The sequence below is a fragment of the Mytilus californianus genome, unplaced genomic scaffold (assembly GCF_021869535.1).
Source record: "Mytilus californianus isolate M0D057914Y unplaced genomic scaffold, xbMytCali1.0.p SCAF_6, whole genome shotgun sequence".
Lineage (NCBI taxonomy): Eukaryota > Metazoa > Mollusca > Bivalvia > Mytilida > Mytilidae > Mytilus > Mytilus californianus.
In genome coordinates this window covers 109045973-109069298 of record NW_026262712.1, presented here as the reverse complement: position 1 = coordinate 109069298, position 23326 = coordinate 109045973, and the positions used below count along the sequence as shown (strand labels likewise).

The window sequence follows — 23326 nt, the reverse complement described above, 5'->3', positions numbered from 1 at the left end:
TGGACCCGTTAGACCTTAATGTACATGTAGACCAATTTGAACACGGAACCAAAAATTAAGAATCTAAATACACGGTTAGATTCGGCATATCAAAGAACCCCAATAATTCAATTTTTGATGAAATCAAACAAAGTTTAATTTTGGACCCTTTGGACCTCAATGTGGACCAATTTAAAAACGGGGCCCAAAATCCAAAAACTTAATACACGGTTAGATTCAGCATATTAAAGAACCCCAAGAATTCAAGAATAAAACCCCATTGAAATTGGTCAAGAAATAAGCAATTTATACGAAGTATCTTCTTTTGCACAATACTGTGCAATTGAATATTTCTTGCTATTGCGCAATACTGTACAATTGACAATTTCTTGCTATTGCGCAATATTGTGCTATTGGATATTTCTTGCTATTGCGCAATACTGTGCAATTGAAGATTTCTTGCTATTGCGCAATACTGTGCAATTGAAGATTTCTTGCTATTGTGCAATACTGTGCAATTGAAAATTTCTTGCTATTGCACAATACTTATTATATAAAAATTTACACATCCTGTTTGGTGTGTATCTCCTACCATATCATTATTATTTGCTTTTAAATATAAATCAGAAATAACCAATTTAAAATGGAAAATTTTAAAAGAAAATTTTCAAAAAAGAAAAAAAGAAAAAAAAGGAAAAAAAAAAAATCCCCCCCCCAAATTTTTTGAACCCCCTCATGATTCATCACCCCCAAACTCAATCCCAGCCTTCCCTTTGTGGTATGGTACCTTGCAGTACAATTTCAGAGAGATCCATACACTTGAACACAAGTTATTGTCTGGAAACTAGAAAAATGTGTTTTTTGCCCCTTTTTGGCCCCAAATTCCTAAACGTTTACGGCAATTACCCCCAAACTCAAACCCAGCTTTCCCTTTGTGATATGGAACCTTGTAGTACAATTTCAGAAAGATCCATACACTTACACACAAGTTATTGTCCTGAAACTAGAAAAATGCTTGTTTTTTGCCCCTTTTTGGCCCCTAAATCCTAAAATTTTGAGGCAATTACCCCCAAAATCAATTACAGCCTTCCCTTTGTGATAAGGAACCTTGTGGTACAATGTCAGAGAGATCCATACACTTACACACAAGTTATTGTCTGGAAGTTACAAAAATGCTTATTTTTGGCCCCTTTTTGGCCCCTAATTCCTTAACTGTTGGTACCATAACCCCCAAAATCAATCCCAACCTTCCTTTCGTGGTATTGAACCTTATGGTAAAATTTCATGGAGATCCATTCACTTAAACTAAAGTTAGAGTGCGAAAACCAATGTGTCTTCGGACGACGCCGGATGACGCCAGACGACGACGACGACGCCAACGTCATACCAATATACGACCAAAAAATTTTTAATTTTTGCGGTCGTATAAAAATTGCTGAACTCTAACTTAAGTTTGCCTCAACCAAATGTTATGAAACTTATACACAATACTTATTACCATAAAACTCAGATCAAGTACAAATTTGGGTAGTGTGGTCACTTTAACCGTTCTTCAGTTATGTCCCTTTATAACTTTATATGATATACAAGCGGGGGTATCATCTGTGTCCCATGGACACATTCCCCATTTATTTAAAGTAGGTCTGCGAACAGTTGATAAGACTGGCAAAAGTGTCTTTATACAGGATCCAATGTTCACAAGTACTACATAAAAATCTAAAAAACTTAGCCACACCTACCCCAAATAAACCGAAGGGTGATCGAATGTGCTCTAGAAAGGTAATTATTTACTGCCCCTCTAGTGACACCAGTTTATATAAATTTGAGAGAAAATACAAAACTGGCTGAACAGTAAAAACAAACCAGACTCAAATTAAACGAACAATTGCTCATCAAGGTATAAACCAAATAAAACAGCCATCACATATATAATGAAGGAAAAGTATTTAAATCATGGATGCATGAACATCTCAGTTTGATACAACTTCATTATAACATGCCTAAATTCAATATCTTGATGATAAAAAAAAAACCAATACATTAAAGAGCTTGGTGGTGAAAAACCCAATTTGATATTTGCTTTAGGGGTGAATCGGAGTTAATAATGCAATTGAAAAAAACTATTTCACTCAATTACATAAAAATAATGGGTAAAAACCCCAATTTGTGAATTCTTATCTGGAGCTCTGTTTACCTATTATGGTCCAATATCCAAAATGTAAATGCATGGTTAGATTCAGCATATCAAAGAACCCCAAGCATTAATTTTTTGATGAAATCAAACAAAGTTTAATATTTGATCCTTTGGACCTCAATTTGGACCAATTTGATAACGAGGCCCAAAATCCAAAATCTCTATACATGGTTAGATTCAGCATATTAAAGATCACCATATATTCGACTTTTGTTACAATCAAAAGAAGTATAACTTTGGACCCCGATTTGTACCAACTTGATAATCGAGCCCAAGAATTCTACAATTGGTACAATTTCATAGACATCCATACACTTATACACAAGTTATAGTACTGAAACAAGAAAAATGCTTGTTTTGGCTCCTAATTCCAAAACAGTTAGGACAATAACCCCCCGAATCAATCCCAACTTCCATTTGTGGTATGAAACCTTATGGTACAATTTCATAGAGATCCATACACTTATACTCATTGTCTGGAAACTAATTAAAATGTCTTCGGATGATGATGACAATGATGAAGACGACAATGTCATACCATTATACTGCCGCAAAAATTTTGCGGTCATATAAAAATAGTTGGTGACAAATACCTTTTGCATAATGCTTTACCTAACATGAGAGATTTCAGTCAGCCGTCACAAAATTAAGCACACCAATATGTACTTTGTAAATAACTCTAAGCAAGTTTTAATGACATTGTTGAATCAGGAAATTAAGTTTTGTAGAATTCCTGAATAGTAAATATCCTAGAGATGATCAAAAAGACAGAAATCAATTAATTTGAAGAAAAAAAAACAATTGCTGGCATATTTATATAAGATGGAACTAAAATAAAAATTCTTTATATTTCTTGATGTTTTTCCATCAATTAATTCTAAATAAATATATCAATCAAATAACAATTCAAAGTAACTTCCATCAATTTATTTACAGTATTCCGTGACATTTACCACTCTTGACATCAAATTTTACAGCTCACACTTCTAACATCCTCTCGTGATTTACAACTTTGAAGAACAATTACACCTTTATTCAAAATTTACATAAATATTTTCTAAATAAAACAAATAATTAGATGATAGGCAAACAATTATTGTCCCAAAATAAGAAGTCAGTTCATGAAAATACATATAATATGCTATATCATGTAATGAATGATTTTTTAAAGCATAAAAAATTCATATTAAACATGAAACTGAACTTTTATATCTGATTTCAGTCAGAAAAAGTGATTTTTATAGCCACTACACAACAAATTAGTGCTGTTTGTAACAGGCATGCTTGATGATTGAATATTAAAGCTGTCAACAGTTATTTGTTCAACCCCCATCCATTCCTCCTTTGTGTAAATCAGTCGCCTTAGGGAAAGGATTGAATTAAAAGTAAAAACCTCAAATTTTGGATTTTAATTTCAAAACTTCTCCCCCTTTTATAACATTTTTTGTAAATGCTTCGATTCTTTTAAAAACATTGTCATATAGAAATAAGGAGATGTGATATGATTGCTAATGAGACAACTTTCAATACTATTTCATAGATCAAAGAACAAAGATATGAACAATACGCTTGATTCCAACCGTTATCTTTCCGTTTGGTTTTAGGTGACATTATTTGACGTCATTTGTGCGTTTGTTGGGCATAAAATCTAAGTCAGTACTTTCAGAGCTAAGGGATGAATATTCTAATGGGGGTAACTTCCTTATGACTGCTTTGATAACTGTTTTTAAATGATAAAATTAATATATTTCTTTAGGCAGGGTTGGATTATGTACATAAGAATAAAGAGTGTTTGAAAAATGTCAAGCAGTCACAATTACTTTATCAGTTCAAAGATGATGCAGGGATCCAGTTAGCCCATAAACTGTTTAAGTAAATGATGTGAGAAACCAGAGAATAGCAAAAGAGTATTTCTGGTAATGGAAATGATATATGGACCAAACGTATTAATTTTGCTGGTCGACCTTGGCCACCAACAACAATGCTCAAAACCTGAATACCTTATAGAAAGCTAAGTCTGTACAATGAAGAGTATGCATGATTTGTAATTGCCCCTTTCCTTTCTACTGCTATTTACTATCAAAAGATTTGTCATGTAATAAGTAATCAAAGCACTGCAGCCGCTTTGTGGCATTAAATTGAAAACCAAGACATAAGTAATGATGAAAATTTTAGAAGAATTGGTTTAATTATCTATCACAGCTTGTTATATTTAATTATCTATCACAGCTTGTTATATCTCAAGTATCAACATTTTTTTGTACTGTACTGTCTTTTACTATCTTACACACTTTTGTCAACCACTATACCATGTGTCTTAAGAAGCCAATAACCAGATTTTAAATTACAAATGTACTTTAAAAAATGTATCCTTTTTTAAAGACTCAAAGTTTTAGAAAATGTATTCATACCTCCATTGAATTAATTGAAAGAAACAAATGCATCTATCATGGAACATTATGAAAACAACAAGCAATCAATAAAAAGGCAGAATTTCTTAAAAACAGGCTACTATCTACATTGAATTAACACAGAGAACAAATGTGGCACAAAAAAAAGAATTTTGACAGCAGCTAGACAATAACAAAATTTATTCCATATTGGTTTTTAAGTAGGTTTCTCTATATGAATTGGATTTTGAATAAAAGCGGCATATTCACCTGGAGAAAAATGATATTCACTGTGCTAAACGTCACACACTTTTACATGTAACGATATGGTAAAATGTTTGATGTACAATTGGTTTTGGTAAATATTTGTCATTAATTCTCGGAATATGGAATAAAACAACTACTGTCTTTTGTTTCGGTAAATATGTGGTTTAATTGACTTTTGAAAACTGATATTCACTTCAGCAGTCAGCCTCAGTGAATAAAACCACACATTTACCTCATCAAAAGACAGTAATTGTATAACATTTTGTGTGAATATCTTATTTGCTGAATGTTGTCCTCTATATTAATTCTAAGCATGTGCATGTCAAACTGTCAGTATTTTATATGATGATTCCATTGTGGTGTACATTGTGTTTATTATCATTTAATGGGTGTATAATCATACAAAGGAAAGATCAAACAAAGACATTTTTTTATAAGTTAATACATTCAAGTTTTAATAAAGTAAATGGAAAACATTTTGAAATCCATCTAGATTAAGGCAAATTGGAATTAAAAACTAAATGGAGAATGTGTCCATCATGGACACTGATGATACCCCTGCTTGCATATAACGTTATAATGGGACATAACTCAAGAACGGTAAAAGTCAACCCAGATTCTAACTTGATCTGTGTTTTGTGGTAATAAGCATTGTGTGTAAGTTTCATAACATTTGGTTGTGGCAAACTAAATTTAGAGAACGGAAACTAATTTTGAGATAAGGACGTACGGACGTACAAACCGACAAGGGTAACACTTAATGCCCCCTCCGCCGCGGCGGGGGCATAAAACTAGAGGCTCTTAAGAGCCTGTGTCGCACACCTTGGTCTATGTGCATATTAAACAAAAGACACAGATGGATTCATGACAAAATTGTGTTTTGGTGATAGTGATGTGTTTGTAGATCTTACTTTACTGAACATTCTTGCTGCTTACAATTATCTCTATCTATAATGAACTTGGCCCAGTAGTTACAGTGGAAAATATTTTGTAAAAATAAAAATTTACAAAATTTATGAAAATTGTAAAAAATTGACTATAAAGGACAATAACTCCTTCAGGGGTCAATTGAAAATTTTGGTCATGCTGACTTATTTGTAGATCTTACTTTGCTGTACATTATTGCTGTTTACAGTTTATCTCTATCTATAATAAAATGCTTCGCTGGGGCGCAGCTTGATACGACCGCAGAGGTCGAACCCTGAACAGTTGGGGCAAGTATGGACACAACATTCAAGCTTGATACAGCTCTGAATTTGGATTGTTATTAAATATTTGACACAGCATAGGTTTCTGACACAGAAAGAATGTGGTCTAAGAACTTGAATTTTTTTAATTTACCTATTATGGTCCAATGTCCAAAATCAAAATACATGGTTAGATTCAGCATATCAAAGAACCCCATATATTCAATTTTTGTTAAAATCAAACAAAGTTTAATTTTGGACCCCAACTTAGACAAACTTGAAAACTGGGCCCATAATCAAAAATCTAAACACATGTTTAGATTCAGCATATCAAAGAACCCCAAGAATTCAATTTTTGCTAAAATCAAACTAAGTTTAATTTTGGACCCTTTGGACCTTAATGTAGACCAATTTAAAAAACGGGACTTAAAATTAAAAATCTAAATACACGGTTAGATTTGGAATATCAAAGAACCCCAATAATTCAATTTTTTATGAAATCAAACAAAGTTTAATTTTGGACCCTTTTGACCTCAATATGAAGCAATTTGATAGCGAGGCCCACAAATAAAAAATCTAAATTCATGGTTAGATTCAGCATATCAAAGAACCCCATATATTCAATTTTTGTTGAAATCAAAAAAAGTTTAATTTTGGACCCCAACTTGGACCAACTTGAAAACTGGGCCCATAATCAAAAATCTAAACACATGTTTAGATTCAGCATATCAAAGAACCCCAAGAATTCAATTTTTGTTAAAATCAAACTAAGTTTAATTTTGGACCCTTTGGACCTCAATGAAGACCAATTTAAAAAACGGGACCCAAATTAAAAATACAGTTAGATTTGGCATATCAAAGAACCCCAATAATTCAATTTTCGATGAAATCAAACAAAGTTTAATTTTGGACCCTTTTGACCTCAATATGAACCAATTTGATAGCGGGGCCTACAAATAAAAAATCTAAATACATGGTTAGATTCAGCATATCAAAGAACCTCATATATTCAATTTTTGTTGAAATGAAACAAAGTTTAATTTTGGACCCCAATTTGGACCAACTTGAAAACTGGGCCCATAATCAAAAATCTAAATACATGTTTAGATTCAGCATATCAAAGAACCCCATATATTCAATTTTTGTTGAAATGAAACAAAGTTTAAATACTGGACCCTATCTTGGACCAACTTGAAAACTGGGCCCATAATCAAAAATCTAAACACATGTTTAGATTCAGCAAATCAAAGAACCCCAAGAATTCAATTTTTGTCAAAATCAAACTAAGTTTAATTTTGGACCCTTTGGACCTTAATGTAGACCAATTTAAAAAACAGGACCCAAAATTAAAAACCTAAATACACGGTTAGATTTGGAATATCAAAGAACCCCAATAATTCAATTTTAGATGAAATCAAACAAAGTTTAATTTTGGACCCTTTTGACCTCAATATGAACCAATTAGATAACGGTGTCCACAAATAAAAAATCTAAATACATGGTTAGATTCAGCATATCAAAGAACCCCATATATTCAATTTTTGTTGAAATCAAACAAAGTTTAATTTTGGACCTCAATTTGGACCAACTTGAAAACTGGGCCAAAAATCAAAAATCTAAATACATGTTTAGATTCAGCATATCAAAGAACCTCATATATTCAATTTTTGCTAAAATCAAACAAAGTTTAATTTTGGACCCTTTGGACATTAATGTAGACCAATTTGAAAACTGGACCCAAAATTAAAAATCTAAATACACTGTTAGATTTGGCATAACAAATAAATAAATGTGATCAAAGATTTTACAAATCTAATGCGCCATACTGTGCAATTAAAGATTACTTCTTGAAATTTTTCAATATTTGAAATTTGAAAAAAAAATAATATTTGAAGAATAATTCTTTTTAATTTCTGAAATCTGAAATGAGAAAAAATTGGCCCCCCACAATTTCTTTTTATCCCCCCCCCTTTTTCCCCCCAAAAAATTCTTTTTCTCAAGATATGGTCATAATCTCAATTCAAATTTCCAATGGAGTTGGCAACCATAATTACCCATTTAAATTTACCATAGTGCTAACTTAATCTATTTTATAACAGAATTAATAAAAATATAGTGTCAAATCTTTCATATGGATTTTTTTGTAAAAAAAAAATAAGAAAACATTTGCAGATATTTTTACTGGTCTTCCTTTATAAATATGCATTTCTTTAAACATAATTTAAAAGCAGTGTAAGGGAAGTAACCAAAACGTTGTATTTGGATTACCTCCCTTACACTGTTTTAGATTATCTTTATTGTTCATTAACCATTACTTTATACATAATTTAAAAGCAGTGTAAGGGAGATAATTTCAATGATGTATTTGATTTATCTCCCTTACACTGCTTTAAATTATGTTTTGTACTAAAGTATTTGTCCATTAACCAGGACAACCTTGTTTTTCCCCCTTTTTTGCCCCTAATTCCTAAACGGTTTGAGCCATAACCCCCCAAAGCAAATCCTAACCATCCCTTTGTGGTATGGAAACTTGTAGTATAATTTCAGAGAGATCCATACACCGTTCCACAGTTATTGTCTGGAAACTAGAAAATGCTCATTTTTGGCCCCTTTTTGGCCCCTAATTCCTTAACTGTTGGTACCATAACCCCCAAAATCAATCCCAACCTTCCTTTTGTGGTATTTAACCTTATGGTCAAATTTCAAAAAGATCCATTCACTTAAACTAAAGTTAGAGTGCGAAAACCAATATGTATTCGGACGACGACGACGACGACGCCAACGTCATACCAATATACGACCACAAAATTTTTTTGCGGTCGTATAATAATATTCAAGATAATAACCAAAAGCTGCAAAACTTTCTTAAAATTACCAATTCAGGGGCAGCAACCCAACAACGTGTTGCCTGATTGGTCTGAAAATTTCAGGGCAGATAGATCTTGACATAATGAACAATTTTATCCTGTCAGATTTGCTCTAAATGCTTTAATTCAGAGATATGAGCCAAAAACTGCATTTTACCCTATGAACTATTTTTTAGCCATGTCGGCCATCTTGGTTCGCGGGTGGGGTCATTGGACACATTTTTTAAACTAGATACCCTAATGATGATTGTGGAAAGTTTGGTTGAATTTGTCTTAGTAGTTTCAGAGGAGAAGATTTGTTTTAAAGATTACAAAAATTTACGAAAAATGATTAAAAATTGACTATACAGGGCAATAACTCCTTAAGGGGTCAACTGACCATTTTGGTCATATTGACTTATTTGTAGATCTTACTTTGCTGAACATTATTGCTGTTTACAGTTTATCTCTATCTATAATAATATTCAAGATAATAACCAAAAACGGCAAAATTTCCTTAAAATTACAAATTCAGGGGCAGCAACCCAACAACGGGCTGTCAGATTCATCTGAAAATTTCAGTGCAGATAGATCTTGACCTGATAAACAATTTTACCCCATGTCAGATTTGCTCTAAATGCTTTGGTTTCAGAGATATAAGCCAAAATCTACATTTTACCCCTATGTTCTATTTTTAGCCATGGCGGCCATATTGGTAGGTTGGCCGGGTCACCGGACACATTTTTTAAACTAGATACCCCAATGATGATTGTGGACAAGTTTGGTCAAATTTGGCCCAGTAGTTTCAGAGGAGAAGATTTTTGTAAAAGTTTACGGACGACGGACACAGGACGCAGGACGAAGGACGCAGGACGACGGACGACAGACGCCAAGTGATGAGAAAAGCTCACTTGGCCCTTTGGGCCAGGTGAGCTAAAAAAGGTTATATCTTTGGTCCCCTTGTCCCATGTTGGTTGATGATAATTTTAATGGTCCCTATGTCCCAACCATACCTCATCAAGTATAAATTTTTTAATGAACATAAACAATGCACATTCCATAAACTATATCAAGACAAGTTCTGTTAGACATATTTAAGTCATATTTTGAGCAGAAAATTAGACACTAAAATCTTAAATCAAATCTAATACAAGAACAATTAAGCAATTCTAAACGGCAAGATGAGAGTAAGAATGTGATATTCCATTTGGCACAACTGACAAATACCAAAGACATGACTATCACTACTAAGTACAAGTTCAAGACTGGTTCTAGTCAGAAATAGTAAGGAGCTTAAATAGATAATTTGCGTTTAACTCAGTTTGTGAGTTACTCATTGAAGGTAGAAGCAGCTGTACAAAAGTATAGAAAGTGACAGTAAACTATATCAAGCTTAATTTATGAAATTTTGCTTGTTAGGAGAATGGAAAATATAGGAGAATTTTGTTCTTATATCAATCTGTACAACAATTATTAAGGCAGTGCCAGGTTGCAAAATCTATCAGAAAATATTGAATAGGGTTTTCAAAATAATTCTTTACAGACGTTTCTCTCAAAGATCAACACAAATTTTGTTTTAAAAATGCAATCCATCCTGCAGAGGGTAGAAGAGGTGTCATCCTGAATTAACAGAAAAAAATAAACACTGAATTCTGAATTCCAAAAAAAAAAATTAAAGCTTTTTTTTTTCTCTTATTCAGAAAATTAATCATTAATTCTCAAGTCCAGATAAGTATAAATCCTGAATTCCTACAAAAATAAAGGCCTATCCTGATTTCCAAAAAAAGGTCCTTCAGCCCCCATCCTGCTTTAATTAAAATCTGTTAATGTAAAATGAATTATCCTCTTACTTTGTTACCATAAAGAAGTGCAAAAAGATCAATTATGTTTCAAGAAAAGCTGTTGTAACATTTTTCTGAATGCATGTTTCACAGCACTTGACATTTCCAACTTCCTGAGTCAGAAAAACTGCATCCAGATAATTACATAATGCAACCAAATTTCTATAATCTATTGACAATTTTCACACGTGAAAATTATTCTTGAAACATCATCACTTATTCTTCAAAGAAAGTTAAATGTCAAATGGAAAAAATTTACTTCAGATAACTATTTCCATTTTAGCCTTTTACTTTTGTAACAATGATTTTGTTATATTTCTTTTTTTCAATATATTCCTAATTTTTATTTCCATGTCTTCACCCAAATGAATGTCATTCATATGTAAATTTGCCAATTACAGAAAAAACTCCTGAAATGAAAAATTCTTTTTAGATTTTTGTCATTCAAATATCACATTTTTTTTGCATCAAAGAAAAAAATCACAATATAAAGTACATTTATTTTGATTGCAAGGTTTCTTCATTCTCAAGCTCTAATTTTTTTTATTCAAATTGTGTATTATTTTCTCTTTCATTTCATAAGAATGATAAAATGACATGACTGATGTTTCATGCTATGATAATTTTTCCAGCTTTAATGACAACCAGTAGTTCTTACCCCAATGTTATAGCTTAACAATTATGTATCAATTTTATGTATTGATAGATCTAAAACCTTTTATCTTTTTAAGTTCTTTCAACAACTGACAATTAAGATCTCCAGATAATTTAAAGTAACTGGCTTCCTTGAAACTACCACAAGATCACAATAAAAAAAGAATCCATCAAGATCTGTTTTTCATTGTTTTGAATATCTTCTTATTCCATTTGGTATATCTCTGTTACAACAGACGGTACCCTCCCCTGTTTCCCTATAACTTCATAAAAAAAAAAAATTTCTATTCATAGCTTTCCTGTCTTTCATACTATTTTATTTTTCTGAAATAATACACGCGCTAGTAACATTTCAGCGGATTTAATGTATCTTGACTTAGTCCAATCCACTTGCAGCGAATTTAATAACAAATGTCGAGTCAATTTCTTTAACAGATATTAGGGATAAATAAGGTGGGGAGAATATCAGGTTGATTTTGTAAACAAATATTTCCTGCAAATAGGAGAAATAAACCTCACTCAAACATTTTGTAATAATAAATAAACCCTATAGTTTATGTTAATATTGTCTAACAATGGAAAATCTGAAGCAATAGAAATTTTGGCTTAATATTAAGTCAATAAAGTATAAAGTTCATACAAAAAAGGACAGGGTGTGATAAGGGCCTTATTTGGCCTAATTTTTCACCTAAATTTAACTGTAAAATAAAGATTTGCATTGATTTCTATTTTTTAAAGTTAAGCTAATACATATTGAAATAAATGGAGACTGTGTCTATGGGTCACAGATGCCCCTGCTTGTAAATATGCATGAGTCAACTTCCACATACAGATGCCGGATTCACGTAGTCAAGACCGTTTTGTGATTATAAGCATTGTGTATAAGTTTCATAACATTTGGTTGAGGCAAACTAAAGTTAGAAAACGGAAACGAAAAATTCACTAATTTTTATGTTTATAAAGGGGCATAACTCATGAACAGTAAAAGTGACGCCACCTAATTTCGAACTTCATCTGTGTTTTGTGGCAATAAGCATTGTGTATAAGTTTTATAACATTTGTTTGAGGCAAACTAAAGTTAAGAGAACAGAAATGAAAAATTCAGTAATTTTTATGCTTATAAAGGGGCATAACTCATGAACGGTAAAAGTGACGCCAACCAATTTCGAATTTGATCTGTGATTTGTGGTAATAAGCATTGTGTATAAGTTTTATAACATTTGGTTGAGACAAACTAAAGTTAGAGAACGGAAACCAATTTTGGGGATGTACGCAAGGGAAGGACAGACATGACAGATGGACAAGGGTAACACTTAATGCCCACTCGACTATGGCGGAGACATAAAAAATATAAAGGGTTCTTCAGATACCTGTGTCTCACCTGCACCTGCTGCTGTCAGTGTGAAAGTGTAATGTTAACAGTCAAAAACTAAGTCTATGTATCAGTAAAGTAAAACAAATTGTAAGTGCTATCTCTTGATTATAAAGAAATTTCTGTTAAAGTTAAGTAAAATTCAATGATGGTATGTCCTAAGTCAGGAGCCTGTAATTCAGCGGTTGTCGTTTGTTGCTGTATATCATATTTGTTTTTCATTTATTGTTTTGTACATGAATCAGGCTGTTAATTTCTTGTTTGAATTGATTTACATTTGTCATTTCTGGGCCTTTTATAGCGGACTATGTGGTATGGATTTTGCTCATTGTAGAAGGTCGTACGGTGACCTATAGTTGTTAACTTCTATGTCATTTGGTCTCTGGTGGAGAGTTGTCTCATTGGCAATCATATCACATCATCTTATTCATATATTGGTAGAGTTATTCAAGTTTTAGAATATTTCAACCTATAGACTGTATCTAACCCTTACAATATGTAACTAAAAAATAATTGTGTAAAAGTATGCTGTCCACTGTCCCAGTTTAGGGAGGGTTGAGCGCTTACAAACATGTTTAACCCTGCAATATTCTTTATGCTCCTGTTCAAAGTCAGGAACCTGTAGTTCAGTGGTTGTCGTTGGTTCATGTCGGTCATATTTGTTTTCCTTAAGTTGTTTTGTTATCAATTAGTCTCATTGTTGAAGGCTGTACGGTTGCCTATAATTGCTTTCATCCAATTCATTTGAACTTTGGTAGATACTGAACTTTGGTGGATAGTTGTCTCATTGGCAATCATACCACATCTCTTTATTTTTATATTTAGAAAAAAATATATCAAAACTAAAATTCTTTCTTTTTATAATTTTTTTGGGGTGTAAAAACATTGAAAGAAACACATTTTGTATGGAGCGCTTTAATTAAAATGTGTGCATGCTTTTACAACCTTATAAAATTTTAAATATAAGCATTCATTCAATTGTTAAAATTACATTTGTATGCTACAACCATGAAAAAAGAGGTATATCAACCTTTTCATTTGTTTATCAATGCATTAATTTAACATTGCCGTGGATAGCACATGCAGTCATAGCTGTTTTATATGGAAATAAAAAATGAGATTTGAGTGCATCACAATTGTTGTCAGCCAATTAAATTACCAATTCTAATGAAACATACATGTAATGTAATTATTCATAGATAAATTTAGGAAACAAAAATATTATTAAAAACACAGAAATGGAGAAATAACAATATGTATCCCAAAATTTATTCTCAGTAACATAATTAATTGAGGCTACAGTATAAATATTCCATTACTAAACCTATTTTGTTGTTTGCTTAAGATGAAATTTACATAAGTTTAGGTCCGATTTAACAATAGAAAATCAATATAAGGGATGACAAGTTGATTAAGACTTATGTGTTTCACAAATAATATTATAGACAAACATGCAATGTTGCAGTAGATTTTCCAATGAGATAATCTTTGTTCAATTACTTCACATCAATAATGTATCACTAACTAATAACATCAAGTTTACAATTGACACAGAAAATCTATCATATCCTATTAACTGTATTTAAAAACAACTATAGTATAAAAATAAGATGTGGCATGATTTGACTAATGGGAAAAAATATCCCCAGAGACCAAAGGACAAGGATTTTAAGCATAGGTCATCAGATGGCCCTCAACAGTGAGCAAAACCCATCCCATAAAGTAAGCTATAAAAGTTCCCTGCATGACAAAATCTGAAACATTTCAAAAGAGAAAACTAATTTTTGCTATTTATGGATTTATGCTAAAAACAATAAAAGAAAATGCTCCGAGAGACACAGCTTGATACATACGACCACAGAAGTTGAACCCTGAATAGTTGGGGCAAGTGTGGACACTACATTCAAGCTTAAAACAGCTCTGAATTTGGATTGCTATTGAATATTTGACACAGCATAGGTTTGTGACTCAAAATGAATGTGGTCAAAGAACTGAAAAATTTGAAATTGGACATATACCTATTATGGTCCAACATCCAAAACTTAAATACATAGTTAGAATCAGCATATCAATGAATACCCAAGAATTCAATTTTTGATGAAATCAAACAAAAGTTTAATTTAGGACCCATTGAACCTCAATGTGGACCAATCTGATAACAGGGCCCAAAATCCAAAATCTAAATAAACGGTTAGATTCAGCATATCAAAGAACCTAATATATTCAAAGTTTAATTTTGGACCAACTTGAAAACTGTGCAAAAAAATCAAAATTCTAATTATATGCTTAGGTTCAGCTTATCAAAGAACCGCAAGAATTAAATTTTTGTTAAAATCAAACTAAGTTTAATTTTGGATACTTTGGACCTTAATACATGTAATATGGACAACTTTGAAAACTGGGCCCAAAATCAAAAATCTAAAACACTGTTAGATTATGGATATCAAAGAACACCAATAATTCATTGTTTGATGAAATCAAACAAACTTTCATTTTGGACCCCAATTTGGAACATTTCAATACTGTGACCAAAATCAAAAATCTAAATACACCCTTAGATTCAGCATATTAAAGAAACCCAATAATTCTTTTTTTTTTTAAATCAAGCAAAGTTTAATTTTGGACCCTTTGGACCTTAATGTGGACCAATTTGAAGACAAGCCCCAAAATTAAAAATCTAAATACATGGTTAGATTCAGCAATCAAAGAACAATAAATAATTCAATTTTTGATGAAATCAAACAAAGTTTAATTTTGAACCCTTTAGACCCTTCATATGGACCAATTCAATAACAGGACCCAAAACCAAAATTCACAATCCCAACCTTCCTTTTATGGTATAAAACCTTGTGGCACAATTAAATAGCAAACCATAACTCAAGTTATTGTCAAGAAACTAGAAAATCCTAGTGTTTTGGCCCTTTTTCAACCCCTAATTCCTAAACGTTTTGGGTCATGACCCCAAAAATCAATCCCAATCTTCCTGTTGACGTAGGGAACCTTGTGGTAAAATTTCATAGAGATCCATATACTAATACACAAGGTATTGTCCTGAAACAAGAAAAATACTTGTTTTTGGCCCTTTTTTGGCCCCTAATTACTAAACAGCTTCGACAATAACCCCCAAAATCAATCCCAACCTTCCTATTCTGGTATGGAACCTTGTGCTAAAATCTAATTGAGATCCATACACTTGTACTCAAGTTATTTTCTGCAAACCTGAAAAATAATTCTTTTTGGACCCTTTTTGGCCCCTAATTACAAAACAGTTACGACAATAACCCCCAAAATCAATCCCACCCTCCTATTGTGGTATGGAACCTTGTGCTTAATTTCTTTTTTCAAGAGACATTTATTCCTGTAATAAAAAAACTGTTCAGAGCTGATTATCAAATTCTTCCAAGACCATGCTTATTATAATTACCTAAAATGATATAATTATATAAGTTTCATAAAATATGACAAGAAATGGCTTGAAAACACATACAATACATTTCCTATAGAATTTACATTTCCCAAGGATATACAAATAATTCATCAGAACTCAACCTAGACATTGGTGATATAAATCTTTGATAAAAATTCCATAACAATTCTACAAGAAATGTAGGCTTGAAAGCACTTAAATTGCAATTTTCCATATAAATAATATTTCCAAAGGGCATAACTCCTTTAAAAATAGTTGATTATGCACCGGCAATGACAAGCACCAAGTTACAGGCTCCTGGCCTGAGACAGGCACATAAAGAACGTGGTAGGGTTATAAAACATGGTTGTGAGTGTTGCATGAATAAATGATTACAAATTACTAACATTTAATAAAATTTATTATTTCCCCGTTTCTGTAATTACCCAAATTGAAAATACTAAAATTCATCCATTCTAAAATTTTCAAACATTGAAATTTTAAACCTATCAAAATATTCTGTTATAAGATACTGTAACTGCAAATATTTACATGCATAAACTACAATTGCTAATATATTACATTACATTTTGTAAAGTTTTTTATAACAACAACACTTTGGGGATTGCTGCAGTAATATAATAAGATTGACATGTTTTGTAACAACCCTGCATACACAAGTTATCCACTTTAGAGATTCTATCGTATTGAAGATTTACCATGTATTGTTTCACTATTGCCTTTACATATTTCATAATTTTCGAAAATTCAAAAACTAAAACGACTTTTATCTCAGATTAGGCAAATATAAACTACTGCTAACAAGAATATAAATTTAAGGAGATTTGGGGAATATGCTTAATGACACATCAACACAAAAAAAGCTCCTGACTTGGGACAAGCTCCAGACTTGGGACAATCACACATGTATTTCATATAACTCCCTGCAGTCTCTAACTTTCATTTCTTTCTAATGCTGGGTCAACTGTACAATGAAAAATCCTCAACAAATCCAGTCAATGCAAAATGACTCAACATCTAACAACAGTAATCCAGTTCCCTCTTCCAAACCATGATTGATGGTCTGTATACAAGCAGTAAATGGAGAAGGGCTAACCTTTATATTTCATAATAATTTGATGGTTTTGCCTGGACATAAGTAACAGCTGTTGTTCACAGAGCTCACACTACTTCAGAAGTGACTTCTCTTTTTAAACTGACAGAGAGAAGTGGTGATAATTTAATGAAAAGTGCTTGTTTACTCATCTCAGTGTCGCTTGAATAAATAGTCCCTATTTAGCCATTTGTACGCTCCTTTTTTCTTCTTTTATTTTAGTACGAATCTAATGTTTCTAATGCCTTTAATAGTAACACATAATTATATTTTTTTTTCACAAGTCAATCAACTATATCATGTATATATTTATGGTATTATTGTCAAAATTTCTACACTAAAGAATAAATACATGTGGATAGTGGACACATGTGGACACAGATGATGCCCCCGCTTGCATATCATATAGTTATAAAGGGACATAACTGAAGAAGGGTAAAAGTGATGCTACCCAAATTTGAACTTGATCTGAGTTTTGTGGTAATAAGCATTATGTGTAAGTCTCATAACATTTGGTTGAGGCTAACTTAAGTAGAGAACAGAAACTAAAAATTCAGCAATTTTTCTATTTGTAAACACGCATAACTCTAGAACGGTTGTATACAAGTTTTATAACATTTGGTTGAGACAAACTAAAAAATTCAGCAATTTTTATGTTTATAAAGGGACATAACTCAAGAATGGTTAAAGTGTCGCCACCAAATTTCGTACTTAATAAGCATTGTGTATAAGTTTCATAACATTTGGTTGAGGCAAACTAAAGTTAGAAAACGGAAACAAAAAATTTGTACTTGATCTTAGTTTTGTGGTAATGAAAATTGTGTATAGGTTTCATAATCTTTGGTAGGGGCAAACTTAAGTAACAGAATGGAAACTCAAAATTTTACAATCTTTCGATTTATAAAGGTGCATAATTCAATAATGGTTAAAGTGACACTACCCAAATTCAACTTGATCTGTGTTTTATCAGAGGAATTCAAAATTAAACATTGCATTGTATAAAGCATTGATTGTAGTTGATTCAACTATAGTCATGGATAAAGGAAGATAACTCCAATTTTAAAAATTACTTGATATTTAGAAGAAACTAAAAATTTGGCAATTTTTCCATTTATAAAGGGGCATAACTCTAGAAAGGTGAAAGTGACGCCACCAAAAATCAAACTTGATCTGTGTTTCGTGGTAATAAGCATTGTGTATAAGTTTCATAACATTTGGTTGAGGCAAACTCAAGTGAGAGAACGGAAACTAATTTTCGAACGTACTTACGGAAGGACGTACGTACATACAGACAACCAAGGGTAAAACTTAATGCCCCCACCGCTACAGCGGGAGCATAATAAAAAAGAAAAAATACATTAATAATCAATTATCAACTAATTGATAATTGATAGCTGTTACATCAAAACAGAAAATTATTGATGACGAGAGACTACTAGAACACCAGAATGACATGATATCTCTTATGATAGCCTGCAAATGAAAAGAGACAAACAGGAAGGCAACTTTATGCCCAAGTCTGCCAGTAGCAAGAGCCCTGATTCAAGGAATTCAAAGCAAGTATTGCACATTAAAACTGAGTTAGCCTCTACATTAGAAGGCTATACATGTGTTCTGAAATGAAAACCTTGGTAACGGTATCCTCAGAATCTAAAGGACTTATGGGTAATTTCATCGCTTGTGCCACAAAATGAAAAACATGTCACTTCATTGGTTGTGCCACAAAATGAAAAACATGTCACTTCATTGGTTGTGCCACAAAATGAAAAACATGTCACTTCATTGGTTGTGCCACAAAATGAAAAACATGTCACTTCATTGGTTGAATTTTCATTGTTGAGGACATTTTAACCCATCACAGCATGATGGTGTACACTTATGAATATATTACCCAGAATGCTTGAGATTCTGCAATGATGAATGGACTTATTTGAAATAAAACAACCTATGAAAAATATGTTGGTCCCTCAAAACCGACACTTTCACATGTACATTCGTAGTTCTAATTAAGTTTGCATATGCTCAAATGAGATATATCAGCATTAAAAACACTGTCAATACAGAATAACTGATATCTTTACCTCATGACTGTTCTTGGCTTGTTTTTCACAAAAGGTCATATCACATGCGATCATTTATGAACCTTAACTATTCAAGTTATTGCAGATCATATGACCTTTTTGGAAATTAAAGCCAGATTTTGATGTCCAACCAAGAAAAAACCAGTTAAAACTTACCTGCAGCAAACACTGCCCATGGGGAAGGACTGGCCTCTACACTGGATGCCTCTACCTGTGTAACATTAGGAGGGACAGGCTCAGCTACCTAAATGAAAGGAAAATTTCTTTAAGAAACTTCATTCAATTTATCTATTTCTTTATCTATCAATTAATTTTTTATCGCTGTACTGTGCTAAAATATTCAAGCGCTGTCAATCTGCAACATTACCTTTACTTTTAATAGTTGAATTTTCAGTAGTTTTTTATGCAAATTATATAAACTGTTAATAAGGAAAGATAAGGGGCCTCAGTGGCAGAGTGGTCAAAGTAGCTTATCTTCTGTATCACTAGCCTGTCAACACTGCATGAGATTGTGAGTTCCAACCCTGCACTTAGCAGGTGTGTTCTACTCCTATCTTTAATAACTGACTAGGATTGCCTGTTTACCTGCCAGAGGTAAAAACTGACCAACATAATAGAGCTAACTGTGCTAAATGTGGCTTTAAACACTAACAATCAGTTAATAAAGAGATATGTCTTGTTTGCTTCAGTGGAAAATAGAATACCACAATTTGATAAACTGTGCTGTTAGGGTGTATACACTAGAGTGGATAACATTTATACTGCACTCCTAAAAATCAGTTAATCAGAAATCTTATCACAGATGTTACAAACCTAACCCCCTTGTTCAATAAAGTGAGGATTCTGGAAACTGCCATTTTCCAAAATTTGCCAAAATTTGCTAAACTATGCAAATAACATGTCATGCATTTTCTCGCAGCATTAAAGACCTATTGGTGGCCTTGTTTTCTGCTCTTTTGTTGGGTTGTTGCCTGTTTCCATTCTCTATTCTATGTATACACAAACAAGTTAACTCTTCATAATGTAACTGATGCTGATCTATATAAATCTATCTATTGTCATTTGGGGGTGGATGGCATGGGAGGGGATTGGGGAGGAAGGTGTCATGTTGGCATACATTTTTCTATTTGATTCGCCCTTCAGAGGTGATAACTGACAAAACTGTGTTTCTTCGTCATTCAATTATTACATTGTAGTTACAGCAACCCATTCATCTTGACTGAAGGTCAATGTGACTTCATTGTCTAGCTCAGGAAACATTAATGGCAAGCCAGGTCTGCCAAAAAGTCATATTTTACAGATTTCTGACAAATCAGTTACCTAGTTTTTACAGACCACAATTTATCTGGCCACATAATTCCTGCTTGTGTATATGAACTTTTCTGGACTATAAAGGAATGACTGCTGCAATCATGACTACAGACAGACTTAGGGTGAATGGGTTATATAATCAATAGGGGTATTCAATAGTTCAAAAGATATCTTCCAGAACAAAAACTTTGACTAAATATCAGTTTATCAAATGCTGCTGTGACCTTTGCCTTTAACCTAGTGACCTCAAAATCAACAGATATCTTCTTCACCCAATTGGACATCATCAAACTTTATTGTTTATGACTCAAAAGATTTTGACAGCATTCATCATATCATAAGCTGACTTTGGCTATGTTGAAACTCTGCTATAAATAGATATCTAGGTTTGGGATTAAAAAATCAGCTAATCCTATTCAGGTAATAGGAGTTGATCTATGTTGATTTTTGTCATGACCTCTAAAAGTATTAGAAGTGTGCAAAGTCTGCTGATATCAAACTATGTTACCACAAACTAAAATTCTTCATATATAATAGGGCAAGTAGCTTTTATAAAGATTACAATTATAATTCTCAATGAAAATTTAAATAAAATGCTCCGCTGGGCGCAGCTTGATACTCCGCAGAGGTCGAACCCTGAACAGTTGGGGCAAGTATGGACACAACATTCAAGTTTGATACAGCTCTGAATTCTCTGACACAGAATGAATGTGGTCTAAGAACTTAAATTTTTTTAATTTACCTATTATGGTCCAATATCCAAAATCTAAATACATGGTTAGATTCAGCAGATCAAAGAATCCAAAGAATTTAATTTTTGATGAAATCAAATAAAGTTTAATTTTGGACCCTTTTGACCTCAATGTGGACCAATTTGATAGCAGGGCCCAAAAATCAAAAAACATGGTTAGATTCAGCATATCAAAGAACCCCATATATTCAATTTTTGTTGAAATCAAACAAAGTTTAATTTTGGACCCCAAATTAGACCAACTTGAAAACTGGGCCCATAATCAAAAATCTAAACACATGTTTAGATTCAGCATATCAAAGAACCCCAAGAATTCAATTTTTGTTAAAATCAAACTAAGTTTAATTTTGGACCCTTTGGACCTTAATGTAGACCAATTTAAAAAACGGGACCAAAATTAAAAATCTAAATACACGGTCATATTTGGCATATCAAAGAACCCAAATAATTCAATTTTTGATGAAATAAAACAAAGTTTAATTTTGGACCCTTTTGACCTCAATATGAACCAATTTGATAGCGGGGCCCACAAATAAAAAATCTAAATACATGGTTAGATTCAGCATATCAAAGAACACCATATATTCAATTTTTGTTGAAATCAAACAAAGTTTAATTTTGGACCCCAATTTGGACCAACTTGAAAACTGGGCCGAAATCAAAAATCTGAATACATGTTTAGATTCAGCATATCAAAGAACCCCATATATTCAATTTTTGTTAAAATCAAACTAAGTTTAATTTTGGACCCTTTGGACCTTAATGTAGACCGATTTGAAAACTAGACCTAAAATTAAAAATCTAAATACACGGTCAGATTTGGCATAACAAATAAATAAATGTGGTCAAAGATTTTACATATCTAATGCGCCATACTGTGCAATTAAAGATTACTTCTTGAAATTTTTCAATAGTTGAAATTTGAAAAAAAAAATAATATTTGAAGAATAATTCTTTTTAATTTCTGAAATCTGAAATGAGAAAAAATTGACCCCCCACAATTTCTTTTTACCCCCCCCCCCCCCCTCCCCCCCACCCCTTTTCCCCCCAAAAAATTCTTTCCTTCAAGATATGGTCACAATCTCAATTCAAATTTCCAATGGAATTTGCAACCATAATTACCCATTTAAATTTACCATAGTGCTAACTTAAATTATTTTATAATAGAATTTAAAATATGGTGTCAAATCTTTCATATGGATTTTTTTGTAAAAAAAAAAAAAGATGCAACATTTGCAGATATTTTTACTGGTCTTCCTTTATAAATATGCATTTCTTTAAACATAATTTAAAAGCAGTGAAAGGGAAGTAATCAAAACGTTGTATGTGGATTACCTCCCTTACACTGTTTTAAATTGTCTTAATTGTTCATTAACCATTACTTTATACATAATTTAAAAGCAGTGTAAGGGAGGTAATTCAAATGATGTATTTGATTTATCTCCCTTTCACTGCTTAAATTATGTTTTGTATTAAATTATTTGTCCATATAAAAATGCTTGTTTTTTTACCCTTTTTTGGCCCCTAATTCCTAAAATTTTGAGGCAATTACCCCCAAAATCAATCCAAGCATTCCCTTTGTGATATGGAACCTTGTGGTACAATGTCAGAGAGATCCATACACTAACACACAAGTTATGTCTGGAAGTTACAAAAATGCTTATTTTTAGCCCCTTTTTGGCCCCTAATTCCTTAACTGTTGGTACCATAACCCAAAATCACTCCCATCCTTCCTTTTGTGGTATTGAACCTTATGGTAAAATTTCATAGAGATCCATTCACTTAAACTAAAGTTAGAGTGTGAAAACCAATGTGTCTTCGGACGACGACGACAACGACGACGATGCCAGACAACGAAGACAAGGACGACGACGCCAACGTCATACCAATATACAATCGCAAAATTTTTTTGCAGTCGTATAAAAACAAGAGT

At 32.4% G+C, this 23326-nt stretch overlaps 1 protein-coding gene across 1 annotated transcript in view; it reads right to left on the bottom strand.

The window, feature by feature from the left end:
• The window catches only part of LOC127704269 (trichohyalin-like), a 128460-nt gene that overhangs the window by 80252 nt on the left and 24882 nt on the right, over positions 1–23326 (bottom strand). Inside the window, exon 3 of the mRNA XM_052208259.1 lies at positions 19488–19575. Within this exon, the coding sequence (XP_052064219.1) occupies positions 19488–19575 (88 nt within the window). The remainder of the gene's footprint in view (positions 1–19487; positions 19576–23326) is intronic.